The sequence below is a fragment of the Grus americana genome, chromosome 3 (genome assembly GCF_028858705.1).
Source record: "Grus americana isolate bGruAme1 chromosome 3, bGruAme1.mat, whole genome shotgun sequence".
NCBI lineage: Eukaryota > Metazoa > Chordata > Aves > Gruiformes > Gruidae > Grus > Grus americana.
In genome coordinates this window covers 93,715,330-93,742,794 of record NC_072854.1, presented here as the reverse complement: position 1 = coordinate 93,742,794, position 27,465 = coordinate 93,715,330, and the positions used below count along the sequence as shown (strand labels likewise).

At 41.9% G+C, this 27,465-nt stretch overlaps 1 protein-coding gene across 3 annotated transcripts in view; it reads left to right on the top strand.

The window, feature by feature from the left end:
- The first annotated feature begins 2,530 nt into the window (after positions 1 to 2,530).
- Positions 2,531 to 27,465, top strand: part of MOCS1 (molybdenum cofactor synthesis 1) — a 31,453-nt gene continuing 6,518 nt past the window's right edge. Inside the window, exons 1-10 of one of the 3 annotated variants that reach the window (XM_054819172.1) lie at positions 2,531 to 2,706; positions 9,865 to 9,997; positions 11,027 to 11,194; positions 15,969 to 16,133; positions 21,034 to 21,095; positions 22,386 to 22,497; positions 22,829 to 22,941; positions 23,610 to 23,720; positions 24,987 to 25,107; positions 26,561 to 26,608. In XM_054819172.1, the coding sequence (XP_054675147.1) occupies positions 2,587 to 2,706; positions 9,865 to 9,997; positions 11,027 to 11,194; positions 15,969 to 16,133; positions 21,034 to 21,095; positions 22,386 to 22,497; positions 22,829 to 22,941; positions 23,610 to 23,720; positions 24,987 to 25,107; positions 26,561 to 26,608 (1,153 nt within the window). In that variant the 5' untranslated portion in view covers positions 2,531 to 2,586. Of the gene's footprint in view, positions 2,707 to 3,366; positions 3,387 to 9,864; positions 9,998 to 11,026; positions 11,195 to 15,968; positions 16,134 to 21,033; positions 21,096 to 22,385; positions 22,498 to 22,828; positions 22,942 to 23,609; positions 23,721 to 24,986; positions 25,108 to 26,560; positions 26,624 to 27,465 lie in introns of those variants that run through there. The other 2 variants (XM_054819175.1, XM_054819174.1) reach the window with 2 other exon arrangements.

Genomic DNA, 27,465 nt, shown 5'->3' with positions numbered 1-27,465 from the left:
GTTGTCTCTGGAGGTGTAAAAGCTGATTTTATGCTGGTTTAATGAGATATGCCTGTGTTTGTACAATCTGATAAAACTGGAAAAATACAAAGCTTCAATTATGCAAAGACATTTCATTTCGCAACTTTCCTGATATGCTCAGCCCCAGCATATTCAATTGCATTACAGATGTAAGTCAAGCTTAACATAGTCTTTAAGTAAAATAAAATAACTATAGAACCAGACTCTTCACTGTAGGTAAGAACATTTGCTGAAGAACGATAGTAGAGATCCTGCAGATTTTTATTAATGCTGATTAAGCAAATGATAATTATTGTCTCTTTCTGATGTTGTAACAAATTTTGATCTTTATTCACTTTACATCTAATTAAACTTTTTTTTTTGCAATTGAAAGGTTCACTGAATTGAACAATTACTACATTTAATATGAAGCTAAAATGCTTTCTGTATCTCAGCCTTCATTATCACTTGCTGTTCAATTAAATTCAGGAAATCTTTTAATTACAGTAATTTCAGTTCTACAGGGAAAAGTGATGCTTCATAAAGCTATTGCAAATGTAAACATCAAGCTTACTTCTACATCCTTTGAAAACTGTAATTAAAAATGGTATTTTGCCTTGTTATCTTCTCTGTTGTTTCGATCTGTGTATGTTACCTTGACATCAAACTGTTGAGAATGGTTTCAGAATAGATGTTTGGCCACATCACAGGTCATTCAAGTCTGCATTTCTTTTCAAATGGCTTCAGCTTTGGGGGGGAAAAAAAAAAAAAAAAAAAAAGCAATGTTGCATTAAGTTTTCCTGTGAGTTTCTATCCAGCCTAAAGACTGAATAAAATCTAAGGTCTAAATGCTTAAGACTGAATTGGATAGAAGAAGGTGTTTTGCTGCAGAGCAAAGATTTAAGTATAATCCGACTAAACATTTGAATCTGTACCAGCACATATGTCTTGAAATAATGGCTAACACAAGCAATTATAAGGCCCAGTTACTCACACATCAGCAAGTACTGCACAGGTGTGCTGGTTTTGGCTGGAATACAGTTAATTTTCTTACTAGCTGCTGGTATGGGGCTGTGTTTTGGATTTGTGCTGAAAACAGTGCTGATAACACAGGGATGTTTTTGTTACTGCTGAGCAGTGCTTACACAGAGCCAAGGGCTTTGCTGCCTCTCACCCCACCCCACCAGCGGGATGGCTGCGGGTGCACAAGGAGTTGGGAGGGGACACAGCCTGGACAGCTGACCTCAACCAGCCAAAGGAATATCCCATACCATATGATGTCATGCTCAGCATATGAAGCTGGGGAAGAAGAAGGAAAGGGAGGGATGTTTGGAGCGATGGTGTTTGTCTTCCCAAGTGTGATGGACCTCTGCGTTCCTGGGGATGGCTGAACACCTGCCTGTCGATGGGAAGTGGTGAATGAATTCCTTGTTTTCCTTTGCTTGTGTGTGGTTATTGCTTTACCTATTAAGCTATCTTTATCTCAACCCATGAGTTTTCTCACTTTCACTCTTCTGATTCTCTCCCACATCCCACCCGGGGGGAAGTAAGTGAGCGGCTGTGTGGGGCTTAGTTGTCAAATGTAAATATCTGTGACACAGCAATTTGGTAATGGAAAACAAAATGTTTTAAACTGTTACAGTTATCACAGCAGCAGCATTGTGTATAAAGGTGTGAGTTTTACTCATGACAGCTACAGCAATACAACAGCTGCACAGTTCTAAGGTTACAAGCAATAAAAGTCATTTAGTGAAAGGTGTCTTTTGGAAGACTAGCTAACATGATTTGGGGAAGGGAATCTAGGGAACTTTTGGGCACCTGAGCCTTCCTTTCATGTGTGAAACATGTTCAGAACAAGTGCCTCAAGTTCAGCTTGGCAACAGGCGACCAGGCTCTGCAGGCCCAGAGGAGGTGGACAGTGGGTGACCAGACATTTTGCCATAAGGCCCCTTGTCCGCGAAACACTGGGAGTGTGGGGAAAAGTATATTAGGCTGGAAAATGGAAACGGTTTTCTTATGCCCCATAAGACTAGAACATTTTGTTCCTGCGCCCATCTTCTGACAATATTTTACGCATTTTACTGGAGACTTGGGCAGGGCTGTGGTTTCCACCAGAAACGTTCCCCAGCTGAGGATAACGGTGTTTCCTGTCCTCCGCCTGTCCCTGCTGGGACACGTACCGCGTGTGTGAGTCCTCCAACGCCTGCGTTTCCCACGAAGACAGCCGGCCTGCAGGGCAGGCCTTGGCCTCTGCACCTAGCTTTTGGAGAGTAGAGGCAATGGTGGAGGCAGGTGGACAATAAAGGCTGTCTGTGCAGGCTTTGCCCTTGCTGCTGAGGTACGTGGGGCTCGCAGGACCTGCCCGGAGCCCCTGCCCCAAGAAGGCACGGCGGGTACGAGGGACCTGGGTACCGCCGGTGGCAGCGACTCCCTCCCGGCTGAGGGGAGCGGACTACAACTCCCGGCGTGCAGCGCCGCACCTGCGCCTGCTCTGATTGGCTGCTTCCCCCCCGCCCTCCCCCGCGTGACAGCGCGAGGTTGGCGACGGCGCCGGAGCCCCCCGCGTGTTGGGGGCCGGCGAGCCGCATGGCGGCGGCGTGGGGGCGGCGCGGCGGCCCCGCGCTCCTGCGGGGGGCGCTGGGGGCAGCCCCGGGCCGCGCCTGCAGCTCCGGGGCGCCCGTGAGGGCTCCCTCCGCCGCGGCTCAGGTGAGGCGGGGCGCTGAGGGCTCCGGCCGGGCAGGGCGGCGAAGCGAGGCGGCGCGGCGGGGTGAATGGGGGGTTTGGGGGCGAAGGTGGTCGCCGGCGGCCGGGTGCCGCTGCCGGGCAAGCGCTTGGGAGGCGTGCGGCCGTCGGAGGTCGTGGTTGGGATTTTGAGTCCCGGGCCGGTGCTTTGCACTTAAAATTAAGAAAACGTAGTTTGTGGAGGGGTACTTGTGGTAACCCAGGCGTCGCCTGGCGGGGTTCCCGAGGGGAGCGTGGGGTGCCGCTGCTGGAATCTGCCGGGGCGGTGGCACCGGAGCTCTGCCTTCTGCTTTCTAGTAGAAATGCTTAATTTTGCAACCCGTCCCAGACCGATAACTTGTATGGTGAACACGACTTCATTATCTGAGGTGGGGGAAGTCAGCTAAACATCTAGTAATATATCATTCTCTGTCCTTACTTTGTTGAAATGTCACCCTTACTTTGAAAGTAAGTAGCACATGCAGTCTTTTGGACTGAACCAGTTCTGTGTTCCTTCCCAGCCAGAGAAGAGGTTACACAACAGCATTTGATCTGCCTAGGTCAAAACCAAGTGGTTTGGTAGCTTTCGGCGGTTGTGCTCCGAGTGGTCACGCGAGCTTTGCGATGAAGCTGTTTGTTCCGTCGCTGGCATGAAATCAACACAGGTGTTGTCCAGATCTGGCTCTTCCTAGTTTAACTTTTGGTCCCCCAGATGCATTCACTGTCTTGGTGTCCAAATGCAGGAGAAAAAGCTTCACAGAAAGGCACGGGTTCTGTAACTGCCTAGCAGAAATAGGGCATGACATGCGGAGTGATCCCAGCTGGGACATGATTTATTGATTTACTTGCAATCGCATGGTTGGCTTTAACAAGCAGAAAATAAGGTAAAGCTACTAGTGACAGTCTTTGTGTCACCAGAATTGAATGCATGCTCTACTGCTTACGTATTTACAGAAAATCAAATGGATTTGTGCATTGCTTTATTGAATGCTTACTTGGCTCAGGAATCTAGAAAGGTTATTGAGTTTCCTTTGTTTTTTCTAAACCATGTACTTCTTTATAACTTCTGATCAGAATTGCTTTTAACTACTTTACATTAATGGAGTAGTTCTAACATAAGTTCAGGAATACTTTTGAAAGAGCTTGATTACACCATCCATCTCTGAAAGCCCGATGGCCCTAGAGGGTGAAAGCCCCGGTGGTTGGAAGAATGGGATGGGTGATTTATGTGTATGGCATAGTAACTGTGACAAGCGTGCTGGGGTACTTACTGGCTGATATCCTGCAGGGCCTGAGAAGCAAGTTAATGCAAAAGCAAAGACAGTGCAAACTTAGCCACTCTACAGTGATAATATACTCATTGCTCCTTTCTGTTCTCGGTCTCCCCTGGGATTCATCTGTAGAGAGAAGCAATTAGCGTTATAGCCATAGGGGACACTGAAACATGCTTTCAGATGGTGGGATGTTCAAACATGCAAAACAATTCTGAATACTGCTTGACTATCTTCTGAGTTGGATCTGAATATGTTCATGGGTTCTGTTTAGTTTCATGAGATTTCACTTGGGTATGGGGAGTGCAAAGGGGAGAAGAGAGAGCGAGACTCTGTATTTCATCCCCTTTTAAAATGGTCCTTCTAGCTGTGGAAGGAAGAACTCTGTATCGCAGGAGTTTCAGGAGACAACTGAAAGGCTGTGTCCAAGGACATCCACTGTAAGTCTTTAGGTTAGGTTACAAACAGTGGGGTCAGTACAGCTGCTGTATTGGTATTGTGCGGTGCACTTATGTTCAACTTATGCCCTTTTTAGCCTATTCCTACATGCTGTTTTTAGAAACAGTGGGAGAATGTCTGTGTGCATGCTATCCATTCTGTGTCCTGCGTTTGCTATCTGTAATAGCACTTTCTATGAATACTTGTAAGTGACTCCCTCCAGGAGAAACACTTAATAGCTTTTATTCATGTTTTGAATGTCCATTAAGTCCTTATAATGTTCACTTTATGAAATACGTGGTAAAAATGGATGTATTTGTAGAAGTAAAATGATATTGACCAGTTAACCTGAGTAAATCTGAGGCTGTGAAAGTTTATGTAAATTTTGAAGTTGAAATCTGATATAGGGGAAGCTGATCCTAAATTGTTTACAAATAAAACCCAGAACTTGATCGGATTATTATGGGACTGGTTAGTTCATGTGTTTTTTCCTTTTTGTATCTTAGTATTTAATATACAGTTGTCAGTCTCAGAGATGTGCACAGAGTGGAGTCCTTTTTTCTAAGACTAGTTAAGGGCAGGTAGCAACGGGCACTCTGAAAGCAGCGTTTTCCTGCTTGTTTGGTTATGTGCAAGCATTTCTTGACCAATTCACAGTTAACGACGGAAAGGCTGATGCCATCCTCTCATCTTGTACACATGATGGTATGTGTCCAAATTATATTCTTGAATTAAAAAAAATTATAGTATTACATATTTCTACTACAAAACTGTGTATTTTCCAGCACATTAGAAAAAGTAATTTGTACTTTATTATTATTATTGTAAGCTGGAAGTTTACATGCAAAACCCCAGTTTTTTTGAAACAAAGGAGGAACACGAGAGAACTCTTAAAATAGTGAGGCTTGAGAGCAATAACATTAAGGAAAGTAGCATTTTTTTTTTTTAATTGTATTTGTATTTAATCTTTCTCTAGATGTACCATTTCCAGTAAAGGTCGTTAGCACCCTGATACAAAGTTTCATTTCAGCTTCCTCCATCTGTTCATGTGGATCCTGTAATTCAAACATAACCACTTGAAATTTCCTGTGACCTCAATGAAGTCTTCACCACTGGGATAAAGGGGAGAGCCCAGCTTGACTAGAAAGACCTTGTATGGCCCTTATTCCTGGCCAGTCATGTCTGAAACTGTGTCCTGGAGCTCCATTTTGTGGGTAGCTGGTCAAAGTCCCCGAGCAGCACTCTCTGTGCCAGTAACCAGAACTGCGGCATGCTGTTTGGGGTCAACTGTTGGACAGCAGCTGCTGAGCCCTCAGAAAAAACATTTGTCTTGGACTTCTCAGCTCAGACCTCATTCTGGCACTTGGCCTACTTAGACCCGTTTCAGCCTCTGTGGTTGTCTAATTTCCAGGTTCAACAAGGACGCTATGTCACCACTTCCCTACAGACTAAGATATTAATGGTGAGGCATGAAACAGAAGAGCTTTTGCTGAGTTGTGTCCATGATGCTGGCGCAGCAGCGTTAGGTACTACAGTGAGGCGGCAGCGCTGATGCACAAACCCAGCGGGATTGCAAGAGGTAAAAGAGCCAGCAGGCGCAGGAGCAGCGCTGACAGTCTCATAAGCACACAGGTTGTGGTGGTGGTGGTCCCCGAGGCTTGTCCAGAGGAAGTGTTTGCAAGCATTACTGTTTCTTAGTGTACAAATAGCACTGGGGATAGGGCGAAGGTGGAAGGCCAGAGCAAGTATAGAACTTGATCTACAGCTTGATAAATAGATAAGAGCTCTGTTCTCTTCCCCCTTGTGTTTAACCAAGCCTTTCCAGTATCTGTCAGTTTATGGTGTTCCTGGTGGTTGTTAATACCTCTGGTGACAGCTTCCAATTTTGCTGCATTGTTAGAAGAGTTCTCCTGGAAATCACAGGTGAATTGGCAGGTCTGAAGGGCTGACAGCTTGTCAAAACATGGCTGCTAGGTGCAGTCATCTAAGCTCTCATTCTTTCAATACTAGTATAGAATATAGGATTGACAGCCCCGAGACTCAAAACTCTTTTTTTCACAGCTCAAATAAAGCACACTGTGTGACAGAGCATGCTCCTCCGATGTGCAGAAGTGTCTTTTGTCAACTATCGAGAGGGGGGAGTGGGGACTTGGGGATTATAGCCATCCCTTTTGAGTGAAAAAGTTATGTGGTTGGACATTGATATGTTAAAATACCAACAACCACCCATCTTTTCCAACTGCAGGGAACTGAATAACCCTTTCCCTGTAGACTGGGAACTGCAGCAGGTGGCTGTTGCTTTTTCCCTGCTCCAGTAACTCTCACACAAGCTGCAAGTGACTAGGTCCAACCTCACCCTGCTCTTCCCCTTTGCAAAATCCTACTTACACAACTACCTGAGAGAGTGCTTCATCCTTGGCCTGAGTTACCAGGAAGGCAGCTGAGTTTCCATCTCTGATATTTGGCCTTCCCTGTGGAATTGATAAAAATATGAGTCAGTGCTGGGTGCAGTGGCAGTTTTGGTAATACAGGATCCACTCTCCGTGGAGCTCAAGCTGATGCCACTGAACCTCTCGTGGGTGTCTCCTAATTCCTCCTTGCTGACATCAAACTGGACAGAAACTGAACAGCTTAAAAATTCCATCTCCAGTCACTCTTTCCTCCCAGACAAACCCATCTCTGTACACAACAAGAAGTTGATGGAAAAAAGTTCTAGTAGCTCTGGAAAACTTTTTCCTCTTCCCAATCCCAACACCCGCTATTTTGCAGCAAGAGAGCAAAAGTTAGTTATTTCCAACAGGACCTTTAAAGTATATTGACACCAACTGCTGTTGAGCGCCTGTTCTTTAAATCCTGCTTCTTGACAGTTCACTTTAGAATAATTACTGTAGGGCAGCATTATTCCTCCAGTAAGTCCTCTTACTTTAGTTTCCTTGCCTGTGACAGCCATGCAGGTGGATGGCAGACCAGGAACAGAACTGCTGTCGCCCGCATCGCACTCCAGTGGTGGTTCCTTCCTGAAAATAGGAAATTACTTTAAGCATATTATTGTCCTTGAAAGTATATAGTTTTGGCATCCATTTGATACAATCATTAAAGTCTCCCTCTCTTGCCTCCCATCTGTCAGGGAGGACAACTTTTCACTTCTTTTCCTCCCTGTAATGTGCACTTTAAAAGGGGGGGGGGGGGAGGGGGGCAGGAGGTTCGTACTGTTCTGTCTTCAAGTGGAGTGGGTAAGGAAGCCTGGTCCTGAAAAAGGTGTGAAAATGAGTTATTGAGAAAGAAACAGGAGAAGAGTGCTCCTACAAGAAGGGCTAAAATAATGGGAGCGCTTTCCCTCTTAAATGCGAACGCCTTTCCAAAATAATAGGAAGGAGAATGTCAGAAATCCAACCAGGCCAGAAAGCTGGGGTGGGAGAATTAAAAACCAGATGACTTGTTCTGCCTGTGCACATTGGAGAAGTGGGAGATGTAAGAATGTGTGTAAGTGTGAGCAGCGTACATGTCACTGACAACTTTGGTGTGGCAGGGAGAGAAGGCCAGGCCTGAGGAGGGCTGACCTTGCACCCTTTGTCCCTTCTGTTGTGATGGCCCTTTCAAAACAGAAACTGAAAGAGATTTCTTTCTTCTGGCAGACAAGCAATTACATGGAAGCTAGTACTGCTGTTTCATCAGGGGTAAACAGACGCTTTCTGCGGCTTGAAATCAGCCACTTTGTCTCCTTTATCTTCTCCAATGTCCCCCCACTACCACGGATGTTCTTAGAGATGGTCTTATCTAACCACAAAGCTGTTTGGATCAAGAACTGTAGTGGATTGTTTAAAGGCTGGTGGAAAGATTGCCCTGCCAAGACAGACTGCTCCTGCTTGTAAGTTTAGCAGCAGCTGTGGTGTTGGCACAGCTGGAATCAAAATTGCTGCAGCTGCTGATGGCTGAAGTTGGGTCTCTCCCCAGATAACCTTTGCTGCCTGGCTGATCTCGTCACTGAGGGTGTCCTCTCTACCCACCCCCAAATCTTTCTTACAAATGCTTTTGGAATAAAATGTTTTGAGGACACATACCTGGGTTGTTCAACATTTTAGCTGACCGTTTCCAGACTTCTCGCTAGGGCTGTTTGGAAATACTGTGCAGGATTAACTCCTGTGGTTACTGGTGATGACCAGAGCCAGGGAGATGATGGCTGCGGCTGTGTGTGTTTCTGCCCAGTCCCTTGGCATCATCCTAAACATACCGATTTTAGTATGTCCGGAGATTTCACAGGTCTGTTTTTCACTAGATGGAAATCATGACTTTTGCTCAGTTAAGCAGTTTGAATAGTAGCTACTGTGGCATTTTGTCCAGTTCCTCATTCTATATCTTAAATTTATGTCAAAACTTAATTTAATCATTTGCCTGCTGCAGCCTCTCAAGACTAGCTAGCATGATTTTGACTTGAGGCACAATTCTGCAACTTATTATTTCCCCCCTCACTTCTATAACTTTGTGAACACCATGTATCTATAAATGGTTTTGTATGTGCTCTTTCACTGGAGATAAAGTTCACTGTGTGTCCAGGAGCCCTTTAGCTTGCTTCCAGTTTTCTTAGCTGGCTATTAAGTGTCTGTATGTGGTTAACTAACTAGGATACAGTGGAGGGCAAATACTCAGTACTTCCTGAAAACTATGTGCTGTAGAATATGTTACGCTGTGCTTTAAAAAAACCCCACAAATTGTAAACAGAAATCACATTTTAATATTCACTTCATGACAGTTAATAAAGACGTTATTAAAATTCTGCATCTTTTTATGCAGGTGGAGTGTTCAGGATCATACATTTCTCTTCCAGTCCCACTGTGCCCTGTATTATTTATCATCTTTTAACTGAGACAAGTATTCTGTTGTATGGATTTGGGCAAGAAGACCTTGTTGGAAGTGTTCTTGAACATTATGAAACACAATTGTGCACAGCAATAATTCGGTTTTGCTATTAAGTGGATGTTGTGTCTTGCACTTGAAGGTTGGTAGGGACACAAGCAGAGATACAGTGTTTTATCCACTTTTAGTTCTCTTGCACTGAAGTGCAAGGAGGAACCCTTCTATATGACTTCATTTATCTGAGGGCTGTAGTGAGATTGGGTTGTCCTGGCTCACTGACACAATTGAAAAAAGCTGCCTCCTGTTCTGCACAAAAAGCCTGAAGCAGCTGGGGCAAAGAGGCTGCACCTTAAAATGCACAGGGAAAGCTGTAGTACGGTTCCATGGAATTAAGTAGGGTGTGAAACTTAATAACTGGCCAGTTTTGACCATAAAGACAAGTCAGGGGTTTTTCTTGTGCCACTGTCCCTGTGGGGAAAAATGGAATAATAATTATCAGTTGAGTTCAAAGTTAATATTTATACATCAAGTTGATAGGATAACTATTCAAACATTTAGCACTTGCTTGTTTTCATTACAGGAATTGCAGAGCTCAGGAAGAGGACGCTTTCTACTGGAACATGCTGCTCCCTTCTCTGCTTTTTTGACAGACAGCTTTGGGCGTCAGCACAACTACTTGCGAATTTCTTTGACCGAGAAATGCAACCTCAGGTGTAAGTGTCTGCTTGCTTTCTTGCACAAAGCTCTTGTGCAGCAAAGGCCAAAAATGGAGTTAGGGTACTTAGTGCTGGGTCGGCCCTGTGCTGTTTCTTGTCTTCACAAAGTAATGGTAAAGGACAGATAGAGACTCATTTGGGGCTGAGCTGCTAGTGGGATGGGGAAGCAGGAGCAAGCCAAGGGATCTGCTAGAGACAGGTGGGAGTGACCAGTCTTTCATGAGGTTTGGTGTGGCTTGGATGGTGGTGCTTCTGCATGTTTGTACGCCATACCCAAAGTGTGTGATAAGCATGAGAACTCGTACCCAGGCATTCCCACGATTGTGTCTACAAAGCTCGTGGCTGTCATGGCTTAACCCTAGACAGCTTCAACCAAGCACCCCACAGCTGCTAGCTCAATCTGACCAACTTCTCCCCCATTTATATGCTGAGCATGATGTCATATGGTATGGAATATCTCTTTGGCCAGTTTGGGTCAGCTGTCCTGGCTGTGTCCCCTCCCAGCTTCTTGTGCCCCTCCAGCCTTCTCACTGGCAAGGTATAAGAAGCCAACAAGTCCTTGACTTAGTGTAAGCGCTACTTAACACACTGATATTTTAGTTGTTGTTATCAACATTATTCTCATCCTAAATCCAAAACTCAGCACTATACCAGCTACTTGGAAGAAAATTAACTCTATCCGAGCTGAAACTGGGACAGTGGCAATGTCTCAGTGCTTGCCAGTTCAGTTTGGTGTCTCTGTTTGAATGCAGATTACATGGAAATAAGATCAGCTTTCCCTTCAAAGTGGATCCGTTGTAATTTTGAGACCCATCAAGTGAGTCTTGGGTTTTCTTCTGAAGGAAAACAGGAAATTGTTAGGAGACTGCTTCAGGGATTGGGTGTGTGATCTTACCTGTACTTCAGAAAACAGAGTTGTTTGACATCCATTAAAAACAGTTGCACTTAGTGCATTTTGCCCATCAATATTAGATTAACTGCTGCTGGTTATTTTTTCACCATGTATTTCTGTATTCTTTTTTTCAGGTCAGTATTGTATGCCAGAGGAAGGTGTTCAGCTGACCCCTAAGTCAGAGCTCCTTACTGCTCAGGAGATAATCACCCTAGCCAGACTGTTTGTAAAAGAAGGTGTGGAGAAGATCCGACTGACAGGAGGAGAGCCACTTATCCGACCCGATGTAGTTGATATTGTGGGTGAGTTCTCAATAAATACAGTGTGTTTCAAAGTCACTTGCTATATATTGATCCAAGAACTACACTTATAACTATCTACTAACACAGTCCAGCAACCTGAAGAATAATTATAGATTAAATGATGATGCTTTTTCCCCAACATTGTGAAATGCAAGGTAGTTCCTTTCAGAAAACTTTCAGTTCTGCTTTCCTGCTTGGGTGGAACTTAGGTCTCTTCATATTATAACAGCTGAACTTAGCATTGTCTTCATATTCAACATCTACTAGAATAGCTTGCAATAATGCAGCCTTGGGGTGAAAAAGCAAGAACTGATGTGGCCAGGTCCTCACTGGGGAGGAACAGCTGATATGTGCTTGCAAACAAAACAGGTTTTCTTTTGGATTTTTGGGGGGTTTTGGTTTTGTGATTTTTTTGTTTGTTTGTTTTGTTTCCTTCATAACAGATGTCACTTGCTTGTCTGTGTTTAATAAGGAATGGTGGAAATGGCTATGTTTTTAGTTATTGATGAAGACTATTACTTCAATGAAAGATAAACTACTGGGTAATGTTTTGAAGTCTATGTCCTTCAATTGGTATTGTGTTGACAGACTGTGCCTTTTTTTTGAGCCAGGTGCTTTTTCTCCCTGTCCAAAGTCTTGTATGTTATGGACATTACAATTACTTTGTGTAGTGTCAGTTTATTTGATTAAGGCTATGTAGGTAGGTGCACTTTGGTGTCTTGTAGGTGACTAAACTTGTCCATTTCTGCACATATGCTCTTATAAGTACTGAAGATAAGAAAGAGTTAATATGGAAGGTGAAGCTCTTGAAAGTAGAGCAACTGTCTACTGATACACTGAGCTTTGGTACAGAAAACAGTTGATCTCTGCTCCTGCTCTGTTTTGTTCAGGATTTGAAAGAGGTTTATGTTTTTTTCCAAAGGAAGCAGCAGAGCAGGGTAGTATGTAGAGCTGAGCTGTTTACAGCTGGAAAAGGTGTGGCTAGAGTGAACTGGCCTGGGTCGCCTTGAACCTTGATTGTGAGGAGACCTGAAACTGCACTAACTTCGTCTTTCTGGAACTCTGGAATACCATTCTCTAGGGCATTTTGCCCATGCCTGATAGGTTATTTTATTTTTTTTTAGGATTGAGAGAGCTATGTGCCTTCCAAGAGACCTGTTTCTTTCAAGAGAGCATTCTCCATTTCTAGTAATAATAGGTGTAATTATTTTTAGCTGGCTTTCGCCAGCCAGAAAGGGAACAGATTTATAAAATAGGTTGTATTTTTAAAATACACTGAAGCTTTACAGTTCAGCATATAGTATTAGCATGAAAACGAGTTGAAATCAACAATGTCATCAGTTCAGTGGAGAACTTTCTTTCCTAGTGTATGCACCTTTTTGATTTAGCAGTGGTAGCTGATGGCTTTTTATACTCAACACAGCTACTCTGATGTTGAGGGTGTAATTTGAGTAGCCGGGTCACTGCAAAATAATTATCGCCTTGCTGCAATTCTGAAGTATTGATATTGAAAGGATAAAAAGCTTTGTTTGTTTGTTTTACTGCAGTGATACAATTCTCAAAGGTTTATTTCCATGGCTGAAAGAGGTAGACAGATCTTCTTGAATCACTGGGCTTTCATTATTCTGTGTGTGTTCTTGTTTGCTGCTGAACTTTGACAAATTCATAGTGATCATTTTAATGGATGACGAGATCTTGGGGTAAAAGTAATGGATGTTAAGACGATTGCCCTGTTGCATTAGTTCATTCTGTCATGAATTTGTATTAGCCTGGCTGTTTTTTTCTAAGGCGTATTGGAAATTGGCAAACTAAGTCTGTAAACTCTTTGTCTTCTCAGACTTTGGCATTACTCTATGGTGCAGAAGTTTGGGATCAAGATAAAAGTCTCAAAACTAAATAGATCACATGTAACAACTATGGGAAAACGCACTGAAGGGAAAACAAGCCCAAAAATGTCTTCTGAAGAATTTGAGTTAGGCACCTTTATTGAAGCCATCTTAGCACGCTGTACTGGTTTGGGCTGGGACAGGGTTAATCTGAATTTCTAGATGGTGTGTAGAAGCTGGCTGCAGTATCTCAGGTGCTGAATAGGGTTAAGATTTAAGTTAGGTTTGTTTTCAGCAAACCTTTCTCTTACCATCAATAGTCCGTGAAATACCACTAAAGCTCAAAGAATATTAATGCTGGATTACTATCACCGTATTTTCCTAATAATCAGGTTCAAACTTTTTTGTTGTTTCAATGAACAAATGACTGCTGAAAACGTATGTTTAAGACTTTTCTGAAGCAGCTGATAGTGGAATATAGAATCCATCTCCTTTGGGATACTCAAAGTTTAAATCAGTACCAGATATAAACTGTGTGATAGGTGTTTATTATTAATAGTCTGAGAAATACACATCTCCACTGACAAAATCATTTTCCATGGGGTGGGGGACAGACGGTTGGATGACTTTTTATAACAATATACACATTTCAAGAATGAAGTGGTGCAGGGTAGATTTGTTAATTCGTCTATTAGGAGATACACATACCTTTTCTGGACTCAATCAGGAGAAATGCAATTGAGGAAACGATTGGAGGAGAATATGTAAGAAGCTTGTCTAAGAAGATGCTCCTGATCCTAAAGGAAAAAGTAAATGTAAAAGGGTTTACTTGATGGCTTAAGTCTGACATACAAGCTTTTAGCTTCATGCTATTGAATTATATAGCATCTGTTCTGTTTCCTTTTCTACTTGACAATTTTATCAGTTGCCTTTGCTTGTGCTGATTGTTGCTAAAGCAGTGACCAAAGGTCAGCAAACAGACTTAGTACAAGTACAAGGTGAGCTACAAAGTTATGAAATCTCTTTAATCCCTTTTGAATTTAGAGGTCAACAAACCAAGAAACCAAGCAACTGCAAATGTTCCACTTCTTAGCTTGCACAAATAAGGCAGTGTATTAACTGGTCCTTTTTAACTTGTTGGTCTTAGTGTTAAGTCTCCATCTCTAATTTCTGACAGTTGGCTTCTCTCCAATTTGTTATTACAGGTGGTTCCACATATCAGTGTATTTCCAGTGCCTCATCCTGTATCTTGCCCTGTCTGATGAGGAGGAAGATGCATTGATAACAGCTGCTGCCTGCATTAACTGACCTAATCAGCTGGTGCTACCTCTTTATTTTTTCCATTTTAGGCTGCAGCATGGCTTTGGTTTTATTCAACGCCTTTATGCATTTTACATTTTTAGCAACAAAACCTGTATGGCAGATAGTCTCTTTTTTTTCTCTGTTGTTAGGAGGTTGAGGATTTTGTGTGTTCTGAGGCTGTAAATAAAAGCAGTGGTGTTCCTATGCTATCCTCTGGGTGCAGTGTGTATCCTATGCTCTCACAAAGACTAGGCTGCTGGTGGTAGCTAGTGTCAAGTAATTTTTGACAAACTTGGGCCAATAGAACTCATCCTCCAGGAAAAGGTTATTGCTGGTCAGGAGAGGTGAATGCCAGAAAAATCTCATTTTTAGTAAAGATTGTTCTTTTGTTCAAGCCTCAGGTTCCAAATGTCTCTACAGGGCTCCTAACCATGTTGCAAAATGCTGCTGTAAGCTTCACTATCTTTGGTGTGACCTGGCTTGTCCCATTCCAGTGTTTTGGGCCCATCTTAGGGTAAATATGAATATTTTGAGAATAGCTGGGAAATGAGATAAAGCAGAAGTCAAGTCCTTATCAACATGAACAAATAGAGGTAAATAGGGAGGGAAGAAGGGACTGTGAAATATTTGTGCTGTAATTAAAGTTGCCTCAAGAGTAAGGGTTCTTCAAATATTTCTCAACTAATGAGGGTGGAGGCTATGAGAGAAGGGAGGAGGGAGAATTAAAAAAGAAAATTACTTTGCCATGGCTCAGCTTCTGCAAGTGGTTTATGAGGGGTTTTTCCTATTTGTTATTGTACTGGTAACTGGAGGTTTGAAAGCCTGGCCTTTGGAGATCTGGTACGCTGAAGATTGCTGCATTTGGCTTATGAGGAGGCAGCTATTTTCTAAATCTTAATCTCATTATATTAACTGTTTCTTATGTGGTTTTCTTTTGTTAGCTGTTTTTTAGTGTCTTGTGTAAGCCCTCTTCAATTGGTACTGTGGGTAATGGAAATACTTCAATTGTCAAGTGCAAGTGTTTTGTCCCTTGGATATTGTTGCTTTGGATTCTTTGTAATGGTCTAATATCCTGACCCTTTTTTGGTTTAGTTAGGAGTATACGTGGTATTTCTTTCAGCAGTTTAAAGTCACTACTGCTGGCAGCTAACTCCAAGTTAGAATTGGGTTTTGGTAAAGCATAGCAGGATAAATGTTGCTAGTTAAGTGCAGCTAGTTCAGGTGTGAGGTGTGGAAGGGATGGCTTGCTGCCTGTTACTATTGCAGAACACAGAGTTCGGTTTGCAAAGCTAGATTGAGGAAAAGGAGGTAAACAAAATCAGAGGCCTTCTTCCAACAATAAAGTAGCTGTTTACTCTAAGAAATGGAGGACAAATTTGGTGTGCATTTTCAGTGTTCTTTATAACCAATTTTGCTTGCCATAGACTACTGTCTTCCGTACTTTTTGAAATGGATTTGTGCTAAAATGGGTGTCTCAAACCAATACAGCTGGTAGAAGGCTGAAGCACTGCAGTGTCCATGTTTGCCTCACACCCTCAGTGATATTTTTTGTTTGTTTGTTTCACAAATCTTCTTTTGAGTTTTCTGTGTAACTTACAGTTGAATTACTTATTTTAAAGTGTTCTTTTTACTTTTTATTTTCCTAGGTCAACTGTACAAGCTAGAAGGGCTGAAAACCATTGCTGTCACAACCAACGGGATCAACTTAGCCAGATTGCTGCCCCGACTGAAGGAGGCAGGACTGAATGCCATTAACATTAGCCTGGATACTTTGGTCCCAGCTAAATTTGAGTTCATTGTCCGGAGGAAAGGTACAGGCTTGTCTTCTGAGGCAACTCTGTTAATGCTTGCAGTAATGTTGTGAGCTGTTTGGTCTTTCAGACTCAGTTATTTTGGGAGGGGAGTGAATGGCTATCCTTCTGAGGCTAGGAAAAGTAGTCTATACTAGCTTATTTGATAGTGACTCTTTTTTTCCTTCTTTCTACAACCCCTAGGCAGGTAGAGCCCTTTAGTTGGAGCTGGTGTAGTAGAAGATGCTCAACTCAGCACAGTCAGTGGGACTGTGGCTATAGCTGCTGGTACCTTGCTGATTACTGGTTAGTCATGGATATCAAGAGTAGTCTCCAGATCTTGTGTTGGTCTCCTGTGCTGCTGTTCTTTAATACTGTTCAAAAAACCTGTTCCTGCTATAGCAGCTGGGGATGCCACAAGAGCTGAACTTCTTGTCATGAATAGCGGCAATTTCTAGAAGTTATGTTTGGGGCATGCTAGCAGTGGTCTTGCTTGTGATTTAGTTATGTTCCCTACCTCCGCTACTTTTTAATAGGAATAAACATAAACCATACCTGAGGTCATTGAGGAGGGGTGCTAGCTCTGTAACTTCTCTCTGATGGAGCTAGTAATTCCAAACAAAGTTTCAAAAATACTTGGATGTGCCCAGTGTTACAGATTCTTGCTTAAATGAATCGTAAAGCTCATCATGAAGTTCAGCGTCATGGTTGGACTTCCTTCCAACCTAAACCTGATTTGAACTTGTATCATTTCATTTCTGTCCAGTAATGTAACCTTAACTTTGGCAGTCTCCAAACTTCTAATTCGGACAAAACCTCCAAGTAGCCACTAGGTGGTGCAACAACGCAAGATAAATGTAGGGCAAGCGATGTAGAAATCTGGGATGCTGCAATAAGTAATTTCAATGTTTGAATCACTCCACTATCAAATCCAAGTTCTACTGACAGGTTCAGAAAGGTGTCCTTGTCTACAGTCTCTCTGGGGCCACTTCTTCATGTTTCTACATCATGGTGCAGAAACCTGTTCCTGTCATAAATCTGACCTAAGCATTATCCTTCCTGCGTAGGCCATTGCATTAATCAGGTTGTCATGGCACAGTTGCCTCCCAGAGAAGTATCTGGGTGTATCTAATCACAAGCAGGTGTTGACTGTGCTCTTTCCTTCTGCTCTCTGCATTTGAATATTACCTGGTTTGTGACATTCACTGGAAACAAGCCCTTCCTTTGCTACTGAGGGGGCAAACCTGATCCTCCAGCTTCCTGAATTATATGGCCACAGCTCTTCATATCTGATTGGACGCTATTAGGAATGTGCTGCTTATAAAGTAAACTAAAAATTATTGGGGGATGAGAGTAATTTTTATTTATATAACTGTTCTCTTCCTTTCTTCCCCTTATAAAGAAAAAAAAAGTCTTTTACAACAGATAGAGAAGTTGCTCAGCTGACTAGCTTAGGAAATGAACAAGGAAGTTTTTATGAGTCAGTATTTTTAAGGAGGAGAGTAAAGTCTCCAAATCGTAGATAATTTTTTTTTAAGTGGAGATCAGGTGAAAATAGTAATGCCGAGTTGGGTTTTTTCTTTTGTTAAGGGCTGAAATTATGTAAAAATACTTTTTTATTGTTTTTGAGGGTTTTTTATTTAATAGGAGATTTCCAAGTATGGAATGAGCAGAGAACACAGTGCCTGCCCTACTGTGCTACCCTGTCTCCTGTGGCAGTTCCAGAGGCGACAAGATATAGCTCTATTAAGGTGAGAGGGATTCCTGGTCTTAGACTCCTACAGGCTGGTAACTTCTGTGGAAAGTAAAGGTGACATCTAATTATGGAGCTAATCAGGAACTCAAGAAGTTTGGAATCAATTTTCTGCTCCTCTGGAAACTCATCCTAGGGCTTTAAGAAAAGGCTGGAATTTTGTATCTTTGGTGCAGGTGACCTGCATTACACCTACTTTTATTCTGAAATGGTTGTTGGGATAGAGGGAATAACTGTGAGATGATCAGAGATTTCACTGATGTATGAAAGCACATTAGAGGACCATAATATTTCTACTTCTCCCCATCTGCCGCATTCTCAGGGATGAACAAAAGTACTTTCTTGCAGGTAGCCAGTCTAACCTGTTTCACAGCCTGTCCCTTCTTTTTTGTTCAGTACAAGGAAAATGAGAGAATATTGTACTGTGATTAAATCATCAAACATTGGCTTGAAGCCTTTTTTCTTGTGAGGATTAAATGTTGAGAAGTGTTGTCCCACATAGGATTGTTCTGGATGTGTCTAAGGTTCTCTGTGCTTTAAAGTTGGCTAAAGTTTTGATTTCAGAAGAAATCTAAAAAGATGAAAATACTGAAATTTTTCACTGAGTGGAAGAGGAGAAGGGTTGTCACTTTGAAATGTCAAATAAAAACTTAGAGAACTTCTGTGCCTTGATAATATTTCCTGACACAATGATGCCTAGTATTAATTTCTACTCTAATATTTTTAAATGTTTTGGATTTGTTCTTTTTGTTGTTCCATTCCCACACAAGGACCTTGATCTAGAAGGGATGTTTGAATAAGTATGGCAATACGAATCAACTCTTAACAGCTTTCCAAAAAGAAAAACCAGAAAACAGTTAACATCAAAATATGAAATGCAGTTACAGATATTTTATTTTTTACTGTAATAAATTTTCTATTTTAAATAATCACCCTGCTCCCAACATCTTTTAGTGGAAACAAGCTCATCGTTGTTGTTATCAGAGTAGCTTAATTCTTTTTTTGTTTGTAGAGATTTTTGGTAGCTGTTTAAAACCACACTCATGCTAGCGTGGTAGGAGGTAAGAGGCAGAACTGGACAGGGCATTGAGTTAGATGCATTTCAAGCTGTAATCCTGTTCCATACCTCTAGAGCGAGCTGAGCCCAAGCATGCGAGTATTCAAACATGTGGAGTTTTTGTTCTGCTGCTTGCTAGTGATTGCTTCCTGGCCTTTTTAGTTAAGATCAGTTTCACCCTTCTGCAATCCTGAAATTGCACATAAGGTTTTCTGAGCTGTGGCAGAGCTTTTTGATCCCATTTGTGGCTCTGGGTTTTGCTTACAGCAGCGTGTCCTTGTCTCTGTTCCCACATTCAGCCTGTGAACGTGCTTAATTGGAATGAAAGCTACCGCTGGTGCTGCAGGCTTCCTGGGCGCGTGCAGAACAAGCAGGTTGTGAAGGAGAGGGCTGACAGTTGCTTGCAAGAGTTAGTTTTCTCCTTGCTCTTCACCTCTCTTTACAGTCAGGACTAGCATTAGAACCTGCTTAGAAAATGGTTAGCATCTTCTGCTTTCCTGTGTTCATGCTTTATAATGAACCTTTACCAGCTAGAAAGCAGTTAAGTGCAAGTTTCATGTGTCTCTTCTTTCTTCCTTTTTTTTTTTTCTCTGATCTTCAACACGTCCAAATTTAAGTATGCACAGAATATTATTAAGTTATTGCTTATTTCTGGTAAAGCACCTACAGATTAATGAAGGTATGATCTCTTCACTAGAGAGTCTGAGTTTTCAGTAGATAGAGAGAAAGGAGAGTGGTGGACCTACACAGAAGAATATACGACTAGGAACAGCACAGGGATTGTCAGCACAAACTTGTGGAAGATATTGCCCTTTTGCTAGCATGTGTAAAGTATTCGCTGTTGAAGACTACAGCTTTGGAAGAAAGAGCTCAATCTTTTACAGCATTTGGTCTCTCACACCTGAGTTTAGAGCATAGACCAGGAAGGAAACTTTGTCTGTCCTGCCTTGTCGCGTACTAGGTTTTCACAAACACGGGTCTGGCGGCTTGCTGTCTCATTCTTGCTACTATTGCCTTGTTTCTCTGCCAGCTGGTGAGTGTGGCAGAGAAGGAATAGCACGTCAAGTCTAAAATGGGTATCTTGATGAAAGGTCTCAGCTTTGTTTAAAGTTGACAGAAGGTGTGGTTTGAATGAGATGATTAAGAGGCTTTCCTAAAGGCCTTTGGAATTCCAAAATTGCATTGTTGCCTTACTTTTCTTCCAAATTTAAGAGGTGCACGTAGGCGTGAAGATACTTGCCCTAAATTAACTATATCTCTGTGTCTGGGAGCAGCTGACAAGTGTAGGCCACATTAAATGGTAGGGTGAGGCCGGGCACTTCATTCCTTGAAGTCACTGCAGTTTTTGACATCTTTAATTTGTTTTAAAGGGTCAAGGGCCAACTGAATTGCTTTCCTAAATTCTCTAATCCTCGCTACGTTGTGCTTACCAATTTCACATGTTTAGTCATAAAAATGATGATCCTGTAAAATGCTGCCTGTGATCTTCAAACTAATGGATAGTCAGTAGCTTTGGGAAGCCAATTCCATCTGTAGCCAAGGATGAACTGGAAATCAAGGGGCTCTGCTCCCCTCCACACACACTTTAGAAAGATCCTAAGATCCTTTTAAAATTCACTTGGCAACATTGCTGTCTGATTCAGAACAGTGAGATTCTGCCATTTTAGCGAAGACACGTGTGCCATTATTATCAAATAAACATTAATTTAGTATTCTTTCTTCACTGCATCTGGAGGCAGTTCACAAATGCTTTCCACTTCCTTTAAGAAGACACAAAGCAAAGCTGACATATGGGGAAGTGGAGAATTATGTCCTAATGATACATGGATGTCCAAAGATGCAGAAAAGCATACCAGTATTCTGGACTACCCAAATACCAGTTAAAAAATGGATCTCAGTGACTTGACCACACTGGCAGCCTTTGGAGGGTGTGGGGGGTGTGTGTGTAGAATTGCAGTCTCTTTACTTACGGCTCTCCTTACTTACAGCCCTGTCTACTGAATCCTCAGATTGGGTTTTGTTTGTCATCTTTTTGTCTTGTACTTAATAACCTCCTTTTGCATTTTGTTTTTCAACAAGAAAAATAAATTTTTATTCTTTTTATATATTAGGCTTTCACAAGGTAATGGAAGGAATCCACAAAGCTACTGAACTTGGCTACCGTCCTGTTAAGGTAAAGCTGGTGTTTATTTACTCTGAAACAGTTCTGTTTTACCATAAATTGTGATAAAAGATACAGCTCACCTGATGAGGAATTTATTATTCCCTCCCTCCCTGTGAATAATTTTTGGTAAAACTGAAGAAAGATTCTAGTAGATTGAAGATCACCTCAAGAGGTAATGGGGCAAATTCATATAATCCCCTTGCACAGCTGAGGGTACAGGTTCATAGTACCACGTAGCCCATCGATTGCCTAGCTACAGGGTGGTCCTGCTCTGTACTTGCCTCTTGCTACCCCCTCGATTGATTTGGCACTAGTCTGACCCAGCTGTTACAAAGGAGTTAACAGGCAGAAAACTGCCCTGCAGAAAGACATTAATTTTCTCCTGGTTTATATCCTTCAGCTGCTTACAGCAGACTCTGATGAGTGCCCATGTGAGAGAGAGGAAAAAGGAGTCCTCCTCTGGGGGTGCAGGTAGACCAACTTAGCTGTAACATGAAACTTCACCCTAACTCAGCTGTTTGCAGTTCTGCAGCTGTGGTTCCCTTCAGTTTCACCAGATCTATTATATGTAAGTAAGTGGTTTAGGCTATTGAGCTATGAAAAACACTTGAAATTACACTAGGTTTTAGGCTTTTCTGAAAGATCTTAAGAATTGTGATGCACGATGCTTGGATACAAGTCTGTCTTGCTAACATGGTGTGTTTTAGCAACTGCACAGCTATATGTTGTTCTTCAGATGAAGCATAGAGGACCTGAGGCTCCAATGTAAATATTGTTGATGAGGAATGTGCAGGAAAACTTAGTTTTAACCTCTGTTTGGAGGAAGGCAGAGCTAGTCATCCTGCACCCTACGGTTATGGAGTGTGCTGTGAACGTTTCCTGGTCTGGGGAATTTGCCTATCATCTGCCATAGAGTGCTGTATAAGGTACCCTGCCAGTACAGTTACAGAAGCCATATAGCATAGGACTGGGAAGTGGAGTTGTCATTTTAGACAGTAAAATAAGCCATACCTTACCTGGGTAGGGCAATGCTTTTGTTACCTAGCTTTTATTAGTTTTCCATTTAGCAAGGTAACTTTAACAACCTTAGGTAGGTTGGATGCAAAAACTTACAGGCAAGTTTGGCAGAAATTATATTCTATACCATTGCAGTCCTGCCAACTTCTCTCATGATCTTTTCTTTCAAAAAGATATCTTCTTTCTATCTATGTTGCCTTCTGCAAGGACTATGAAATCTTGTGTTATAGGGAAGAAAGTCATATTCTGTTCACTAATTTCAGGTGTCTGCTTTTCCTGCAGGTCAACTGTGTGGTGATGCGAGGCTTCAATGAGGATGAACTGCTGGGCTTTGTGGATTTCACAAAGGATCTGCCCCTTGATGTGCGGTTCATAGAATACATGCCCTTTGATGGTAAGCAGTCCTGCTTTGAGATTCCTCGTGGCGTGGAGCGTGCCTTGGACGTAGGTGAATCTGGTTGGTGGTTATTAACCCCGTGGGCTTGTCTGTGGAAGTTTTGGTGAGCTCTTTTGGAGAATTAGGAATTGCCTTAAGTTTTATGTTGTATCGTTTACAGCTTATCTGTCTTCCCTGGATAAGCTGGAGAAGGATTAATAGCAGGATTAGATGGGGCTGGGACACCTACAGGGAAAACTGAGATGTGTGGAGAATGTAAAGGTGGTTCTCTGCTAACTAAAAAAGTAAAATCCACAGTCTAAAGTTTTGATGGTTTTGTTAATTCTAGGCAACAAATGGAACTTCAAGAAGATGGTGAGCTACAAAGAAATGCTTGATACAATTAAACAGCGATGGCCTGAATTGGAGAAATTGCCCTGTGAAACTTCCAGCACAGCCAAGGTAGGTAGGGTTAGGCAAAGAACATATGAAATGTGCCCCCATTCTTTCCCTGCCTTAAATCCTCACATTCTCCCAAGTTCAGCACTTATATTTGACAAGCAAAGTAGAAAATAGTGTAGTAACTCTGGGATTTTTGGTCAAGCGGCCTGCACGTGGTTTGACTCTTATCAAGCACTGGTCACTGTCTTTACCTTTAGAAACACAGTGTGTTTATTAGATGCCTTGATCAGATATAAAGAATGGTAGGCTTGTATCCTGTATTTACAGCTTTTGATCCTTTTGTCAGTCTATGACTGCTCATTAACAAGCCTGATGAAATAGTCTTTCAATGAAATAACAGTATTGCTTTAGAGTACAGTGTCACATGGGGGATTTCTAGCCTACATGAATCTACAGCTCATGGCTGTCTGAGTAAGAACATGCCTACTGGCATCACCTGTCAGTTGATAACTTCAAGAGCAAACATTTAACAAGTTTGTGAATTTCCAGGAACAGGGCAGAATAGACTGGAACCCCTGGCAAAGCTGATTTTGCTTTATTTCTCTCGTTTGACCTTAGCACTGAAGAAAATCTGTGTTAAAATGTCTTCTTGTCTTTGGGCAAGTGGAGCTTTAAAAATGAGGAGTCTATATTTGACTTTTTTTTTTTTCCCCTCTGCAATTCTTTAGAGTTATAAGGTGCCACATTTCCAGGGACAAATCAGCTTTATCACCTCCATGTCAGAGCACTTCTGCGGATCCTGCAATCGGCTGAGGATAACAGCAGATGGGAACCTAAAGGTTGGTAGTGAAACACGATTCTCTTTGCTTTCATGCAGCGAAAGTAGTGTTGAAATTCTTCTCTTAAAAGTAGCCAGGTTGTAAAGTAGGATAGAAAGACGCATAATTATTAGCAGCTAATTCCTGTTTATCTATCCTGTATGTATTCTTGTTCAAGTTTATTGGGCTGTTAGGGAGATGTTGCATCACCTTTTTTTGGTTTCTCTGTTTTGCTAACATAGTTAACTTGAGTTGTAAAACATGGTTGCAAAGCAAGTAAATATAAATATTTATTTTAATCTTTGATTCAAAATCATCTTAAACATGTGACAAGCAGACGATTTCCCATTAAAAAGGGATCCAAGCAGCTGTGAGAGCTTGGCTTCTGTGTTCCACAAGGATCCCGTCTTGTTTCACCAAACATCTTCTTGCAACTCTTCTCCTTCAAAAGCAGCCTGTACATTTGCTCAACGGCTGTAGAAAAGGGAGGGATAACCATTTCCTGCCACGTTGAAACTGGCAGTTTCTGGGGGAAAATTAAAGTTTTCAATTAAGAATTGGCACTTACGCATTGTCACCTGATATTGACAACAGCTGTGCTGCTGTCTAATATGTCAGATGACCGAGGCAGCCTGAAGGCCCAATGAGCTTAGGTTACATAAACATCCCAGGCTGTCTCTGTGTGTACATGGAGAGAGATAAAGAAAACAATCTCCATAAACATTGTCTTTCTTCAGTAGGATAGGCCTCTTGAAAACTCTTTACTCTGAGGTTACTAGAAAATACTCGTAAAAGCCACTTAGTATCATAGAACCGTTTAGACTGGAAAAGACCTTTAAGATCATCAAGTCCAACCGTTAACCTAGCACTGCCAAGTCCACCACTAAACCATGTCCCTAAGCACCACATCTACGCATCTTTTAAATACCTCCAGGGGTGGTGACTCAGCCACTTCCCGGGCAGCCTGTTCCAGTGCTTGACAACTCTTTTAGTGAAGAAATTTTTCCTAATATCCAATCTAAACCTCCCCTCACGCAACTTGAGGCTGTTTCCTTTTGTCCTATCGTTTTTTCAGAGAAGAGACAGACACCCACCTTGCTTCTTTCAGGTAGCTGCAGAGAGCGATAAGGTCTCCTCTGAGCCTCCTTTTCTCCAGGCTAAACAACCCCAGTTCCCTCGACCACTCCTTATAAGACCTGTGCTCTAGACCCTTCAACTGCTTCGTTGCTGTATTATTGTTTTATTCTTTCTCATTTCTCCTCTTTTGTTTTCTTGGGTTGGCTGCAGGTGTGCCTTTTTGGGAATTCAGAAGTGTCCTTGAGAGATCACCTACGGTCAGGTGCCTCAGAGGAAGAGTTGGTTCAAATCATTGGAGCAGCAGTGGGCAGAAAAAAGAAACAGCATGCTGGTATGTTTGTTGTACCTGAGAAATAACAGCAGTGACTATGGGAAAAAAAAGTCCTGGTACTGCTGTGGGATGCATTGACTTGCCAGGAAAAAGAAAGACAGAAAAGCTTCTTGAATGAAGCTGCATTAACTAAGGAAAGACTTTTCCCACCAGATAAGAGTATTGTCTGGTAGAAAGCTGGTAACATCCTAGTCCTGCAGTTACTCCAAAATCTGTATGTCAGGTTTAAGTCTTCTAGCCTTCAGATTGTCTAAAAGTCTTCCTGACTGACTTTTGTCTTCAAAGAGATGCAAATACCACTGCTCACGATAACAACAGCAAAGTGTAAAGCTAAGCAAAAATCGATGGAGTTACACTGGATCCCTTTTTTCTTAAAATTAGTTTGCTGTAAAAGAAGTACTAAAGCTAAATTGAGCTGTCAGTCCAACTACTGCATTAACACGTTTCTAGAAGTGACAAATCTCTTTTTAAGTATGCAGAAATCTGTAGCCACTCATCTAGTGCTCTGCATAAGGTCATGACACAAGGTCCATGGTGACGCAGTCACATCCTCAGGCTTGTATTAGTCTTTTCTGAATTTATATTGATATAAACTATGTTTCAGTCACATCTGAACCTAACCATATTTTTGTAATCCGGCTGCAGCTGGGAATGGTGACCTCTTGTACATGAACTGTCTTTATGGTCATGGAATAGTCCTCCTTACACTTGGCCCTTTTGTTCTCTTGCACATTCTGCCAGATTACAAACAGTTGGTTTTGCCCTTTTTTCATGATGTGTAAAACAAATTTAAAGGAAGCTTTTAAATCTGAGCATAGACTAACTTGCAAAGTACATTCGTCTGCCCCATATAAAACAGTGACTTGTAAACAAAAGGGAAGGGGTGGAGGGATTGGTTTCTTATCTTTTAGACCGTTCATTTCTGATTTGGGAAAGCTGGGAGGAGGGAGAAGAGTGGGTTTTTCCCTTCTAGTAAAGGCATTTTGCCATCAGCAGCATTTACCTGACATTGTCTGTTTTCCAATTTGTGTTAATCCCAGTATTGTTCCTGGGGGCTTCTGTGATTTGGACTTCTTTGAAATGGAACGCTGTTAACAGCTTATACATAGAACTGGTATAGTTAAATGCTATTGTTAAGAAACAAGATAGTCCCAAATTGTTTAAATCCTGTAGTAGGTAGACTGTAATTCAGATTATGGAAAGCTTTCTGGGAAAGGGTTCTACAGTGTGATGGACCCACAGCAGCTGGCTGCTTGGAGACTGCGGCAGCTATGGTTTTAAATAATACCAAGCTTGATTTCCTCTCCTCCAGCTCCCTCGGTCTTTATTGAACTTTGGTTTTCCTAGTATGCAGGTTGCACTGTGAAGACCAGAAAACTAAATATATAAACCAGATGCATGACTTAAAACCTAAAAAGCTAGGATTTTTATGTGTTCCTTATTTTATTTCTAGGCATGTTTAACATTTCCCAGATGAAAAACCGGCCAATGATCCTGATTGGTGGGTGACAAATCAGTACGTAATAAACATACAATGGTTTTGTTTGGTTTTTGTCTTTGGGGGAACAGAGTGGATTGGGCTTTCAAGTCTAACTTGTGTTTGGTTCTGGCTTAGGTTTAGGCAAAGAAATGGGTTTCTTAAAAGGCAGTTGTGGTTAACATGCTGAAGTGGAAGAGCAGGAAAGGTTTATGTCCCTACCAAGCCTTATCCAGTCTTCTGATTCAGAGCACTGGTTTTGCTTTCTCTAATTTTGAAAGTTCATCACGCTTTTCAAAGGGATCACTAGCTTTCCTGTCTTATTTCCTATCTGCTTCCTTTGTATTTAATGAGAATAATATAGTAACTTACAAAGCAGTTTGGGGGCGTTTTATGAAATGAACTACGTTGCCATTTAAATATAAAGGATGCAGGATGGACTATTGTTATCCCTGGATTAAGAAGTTCAGCTTTGCTTATGATATATAGAGCCAGTAACCTGACAGAAATGCAAGCTTTCCCACCTCACTACTACTTTACTTCAGAATCTGAAACTAGGGGCTTCAGTCTTTTGAAATGGCCTCTTACTGCTGCAAAGTCTCAGAATATAACCATGAAAACTGTAATATCTGGTATCTGATCAGTCCCATGGACCAAAAACCTTGTTGTGTCTTTTGAAGATGTTTGCTAACTCTCCCTTCTGCTTGAAAGCAATGTGGCACTGCTGGGGTTCTCTTACTGATTTTTCACTTCTCCTTCAGTATGGGTTTACCTCCTCCATGCCTATGTTTCCCTGTTTTATAAGATAGCTATCTTCCCAAATACCTTTTTCCTTTTGTAGATTTAAGAAATGCTAGCAAGAGTTAGCACTGTGAGATTAA